General features: G+C 46.9%; 1 protein-coding gene across 1 annotated transcript in view; it reads right to left on the bottom strand.

The window, feature by feature from the left end:
* Window positions 1–4,534, bottom strand: part of TBC1D13 (TBC1 domain family member 13) — a 100,051-nt gene extending 95,517 nt beyond the window's left edge. The window contains exon 1 of the mRNA XM_053695989.1: window positions 4,489–4,534. Coding sequence (XP_053551964.1) covers window positions 4,489–4,511 — 23 coding nt within the window. The 5' untranslated portion in view covers window positions 4,512–4,534. The remainder of the gene's footprint in view (window positions 1–4,488) is intronic.
* Window positions 4,535–5,000: the final 466 nt, after the last annotated feature.

The following is a 5,000-nucleotide window of genomic DNA, read 5'->3' as shown; positions in this document are numbered from 1 at the left end:
TTTTAGCCGAGCGCCCATTGTATATTATTGATCTCTCTTTCTATTTCATATATAATATAATATATATGTGTGTGTGTGGGTGTACTGCATTTGTGTGTGTGTAGTGGGTGTGTATCTATAAGTGTGTGTATGTGGGTTTGTGTAGTGTTTGTATGTGTCTGTACAGTAGTGTGTATGTATGTACGTATGTGTGTGTGTAGGAAATATGTTTGTAGTGAGTATGTATGTAATATGTGTGTATATGTAGTGTGTGTTTGTGTGTAGTGAGCGTGTATGTAGTGTGTATGTGTGTAGTGCATGTGTAGTCTGTATGTGTGTTGCATATGTGCAGTGAGTGTGTGTGTTGTATGTGTGTAGTGGGTGTGTATTGACTGTGTATGTTGTATGTGTGTGTTGCATGTATGTGTGTTTATGTATGTAGTGGGTGTGTAAGTTGTATGTATGTGTGTTTATGTATGTGGGGGGGGGGGGGTGTTAACACATTTTCAGCACAGGGACAAACCCGTGCAAAGCCACTTGAGTATGTTATCTTATCTCCTCTGCTGTGGGTAGTTAGGAACAATTATAAATGCACTGATCAGGCAGTAACTATGTAGCAGGTCACAGGGTCAGTGATTATGAAGGGTTCACATTATACCACTTACCCTCTTGGGGAAGAGGGGGAGGATTCTAAAGTAAATTAAAGAAATTAGTACTTTCCATGATAAAATATTTTATTGAGGTTTAAGTTTTATGTAGGTCTTCAGCTGATTGTAATTCCACAACTAGGCATTTGCTGTGTCCCTATATAAATGGGTTTGCAACTGTCCGTTGGTGCAGCAGTGATGCCCAACACACAACCCAAACAGTTAGTGAAGGCACTGCTGGCGAGTCACATGAATTTGCAGGCTAGAGCTGTATTATCCCTCTACTCACTAACACTCCTGCAGAGCCACCACCCACTGCTATCGTCAATAACCTCCTGCAGAGCCACCACACCGCTATCGTCAATAACCTCCTGCAGAGCCACCACACCGCTATCGTCAATAACCTCCTGCAGAGCCACCACACCGCTATCATCAATAACCTCCTGCAGAGCCACCACACCGCTATCGTCAATAACCTCCTGCAGAGCCACCACACCGCTATTGTCAATAACCTCTTGCAGAGCCACCACACCGCTATCGTCAATAACCTCCTGCAGAGCCACCACACTGCTATCGTCAATAACCTCCTGCAGAGCCACCACACTGCTATCGTCAATAACCTCCTGCAGAGCCACCACACTGCTATCGTCAATAACCTCCTGCAGAGCCACCACACCGCTATCGTCAATAACCTCCTGCAGAGCCACCACACCGCTATCGTCAATAACCTCCTGCAGAGCCACCACACTGCTATCGTCAATAACCTCCTGCAGAGCCACCACACTGCTATCGTCAATAACCTCCTGCAGAGCCACCACACTGCTATCGTCAATAACCTCCTGCAGAGCCACCACACCGCTATCGTCAATAACCTCCTGCAGAGCCACCACACCGCTATCGTCAATAACCTCCTGCAGAGCCACCCCACCGCTATCGTCAATAACCTCCTGCAGAGCCACCACACCGCTATCGTCAATAACCTCCTGCAGAGCCACCACACCGCTATCGTCAATAACCTCCTGCAGAGCCACCCCACCGCTATCGTCAATAACCTCCTGCAGAGCCACCACACCGCTATTGTCAATAACCTCCTGCAGAGCCACTACACCCCTATCATCAATAACCTCATGCAGAGCCACTACACCCCTATCATCAATAACCTCATGCAGAGCCACTACACCCCTATCATCAATAACCTCATGCAGAGCCACTACACCCCTATCATCAATAACCTCCTGCAGGGTCGCTACACCCCTATCATCAATAGCCTCCTACATGGTCGCTACACCCCTATCATCAATAGCCTCCTACAGGGTCGCTACACCCGTATCATCAATAACCCCCTGCAGAGCCATCACATACCATATCAATAACCCCCTGCAGAGCCATCACATACCCCTATCAATAACCCCTGCAGAGTCATAACATACCCTATCAATAACCCCCTGCAGGGCAATCACATACCCTATCAATAACCCCCTGCAGAGCAATCACATACCCTATCAATAACCCCCTGCAGAGCAATCACATACCCTATCAATAACCCCCTGCAGAGCAATCACATACCCTATCAATAACCCCCTGCAGAGCCATCACAAACCCCTTTCAATTACCCCCTGCAGAGCCATCACAAACCCCTTTCAATAACCCCCTGAAGAGCCATCACATACCCTAATAATAAACCCCTGCAGAGCAATCACATACCTTATCAATAACCCCCTGCAGAGCAATCACATACCTTATCAATAACCCCCTGCAGAGCAATCACATACCTTATCAATAACCCCCTGCAGAGCCATCACATACCCTATCAATAATCCCCTGCAGAGCCATCACATACCCTATCAATAACCCCCTGCAGAGCAATCACATACCCTATCAATAACCCCCTGCAGAGCCATCACATAACCTATCAATAACCCCCTGCAGAGCCATCACATACCCTATCAATAACCCCCTGCAGAGCCATCACATACCCTATCAATAACCCCCTGCAGAGCCATCACATAACCTATCAATAACCCCCTGCAGAGCCATCACAAACCCTATCAATAACCCCCTGCAGAGCAATCACATACCCTAATAATAAACCCCTGCAGAGCAATCACATACCTTATCAATAACCCCCTGCAGAGCAATCACATACCTTATCAATAACCCCCTGCAGAGCAATCACATACCTTATCAATAACCCCCTGCAGAGCAATCACATACCTTATCAATAACCCCCTGCAGAGCAATCACATACCTTATCAATAACCCCCTGCATAGCAATCACATACCCTATCAATAACCCCCTGCAGAGCCATCACATACCCTATCAATAACCCCCTGCAGAGCCATCACATACCCTATCAATAACCCCCTGCAGAGCCATCACATACCCTATCAATAACCCCCTGCAGAGCCATCACATACCCTATCAATAACCCCCTGCAGAGCCATCACATACCCTATCAATAACCCCCTGCAGAGCCATCACATACCCTATCAATAACCCCCTGCAGAGCCATCACATACCCTATCAATAACCCTCTGCAGAGCCATCACATAACCTATCAATAACCCCCTGCAGAGCCATCACAAACCCTATCTATAACCCCCTGCAGAGCCATCACAAACCCTATTAATAACCCCATGAAGAGCCATCACATACCCTATCCATAAACCCCTGCAGAACAATCACATACCCTATCCATACCCTATCCATAACCCCCTGGAGAGCCATCACATACCCTATCCATAACCCCCTGCAGAGCCATCACATACCCCTTTCAATAACCCCCTGCAAAGCCATCACATACCTTATCAATAACCCCCTACAAAGCCATCACATACCCTATCAATAACCCCCTGCAGAGCAATCACATACCCTATCAATAACCCCCTGCAGAGCAATCACATACCCTATCAATAACCCCCTGCAGAGCCATCACATACCCTATTAATAACCACTGGAGAGCAATCACATACCTTATCAATAACCCCCTGCAGAACAATCACATACCCTATAACCCCCTGCAGAGCAATCTATCACATACCCCTATCAATAACCACCTGCAGAGCCATGATCACATACCCTATCAATAACCCCCTGCAGAGCAATCACATACCCTATCAATAACCCCCTGCAGAGCCATCACATACCCTATCAATAACCCCCTGCAGAGCAATCACATACCCTATCAATAACCCCCTGCAGAGCAATCACATACCCTATCAATAACCCCCTGTAGAGCCATTACATACCCTATCAATAACCCTCTGCAGAGCCATCACATAACCTATCAATACCCTATCCATAACCCCCTGGAGAGCCATCACATACCCTATCCATAACCCCCTGCAGAGCCATCACATACCCCTTTCAATAACCCCCTGCAAAGCCATCACATACCTTATCAATAACCCCCTACAAAGCCATCACATACCCTATCAATAACCCCCTGCAGAGCAATCACATACCCTATCAATAACCCCCTGCAGAGCCATCACATACCCTATTAATAACCACTGGAGAGCAATCACATACCCTATCAATAACCCCCTGCAGAACAATCACATACCCTATAACCCCCTGCAGAGCAATCTATCACATACCCCTATCAATAACCACCTGCAGAGCCATGATCACATACCCTATCAATAACCCCCTGCAGAGCAATCACATACCCTATAAATAACCCCCTGTAGAGCCATTACATACCCTATCAATAACCCTCTGCAGCTATCATTATGCGGGCACAGTGTCACTTCGTAATGACAACGGCAGCAGCAAATTGGTAGTGTCATGTGAACCCTCCAGGAGGCAGGAAGTCACATGACACCCCGTCCCTCGTTACCGGTACCGGAGCTCACTTACTTGCTCTTGTGCAGGCTCGACATGTTGACTTCCGGTGTCTTGTCGGACCGAGTGTGAGGGTGTAAACATTCCGTCCGGAAACAACAGCCCTGACATCAGTCACCAGCTTCCTACAGCCTGTCACACAGTCACATGCTAGCTTCACCCCAGAGCTGAGAGCTTGTGCATCTAGTAATGTGCCCAGCATGTCAAGTGATATACAGCTGTGTGTGTGTTTTTTATATATATATATATATATATATATATATATATATATATATATATATATATATATATATATGTGTGTGTGTGTGTCTATATATATATATATATATATGTGTGTAGGCTTACCATAATTTTTAGAGGTGAAACTGGGACCACCTGGCGCGGTGCCAGTGGGGGTGTGGTCAGGAGCGTGGTCAAGGGGGCGTGGCAATTACCGGTCCTTTTAAAGTAGTAGCTTTTATGTGTGTAATGTTTGAAACTGGGACCACCTGGCGCGGTGCCAGTGGGGGTGTGGTCAGGAGCGTGGT

The sequence above is a fragment of the Bombina bombina genome, chromosome 12 (genome assembly GCF_027579735.1).
Source record: "Bombina bombina isolate aBomBom1 chromosome 12, aBomBom1.pri, whole genome shotgun sequence".
In the NCBI taxonomy this organism is placed as follows: domain Eukaryota; kingdom Metazoa; phylum Chordata; class Amphibia; order Anura; family Bombinatoridae; genus Bombina; species Bombina bombina.
This window is presented reverse-complemented; position numbering and strand designations above follow the sequence as displayed.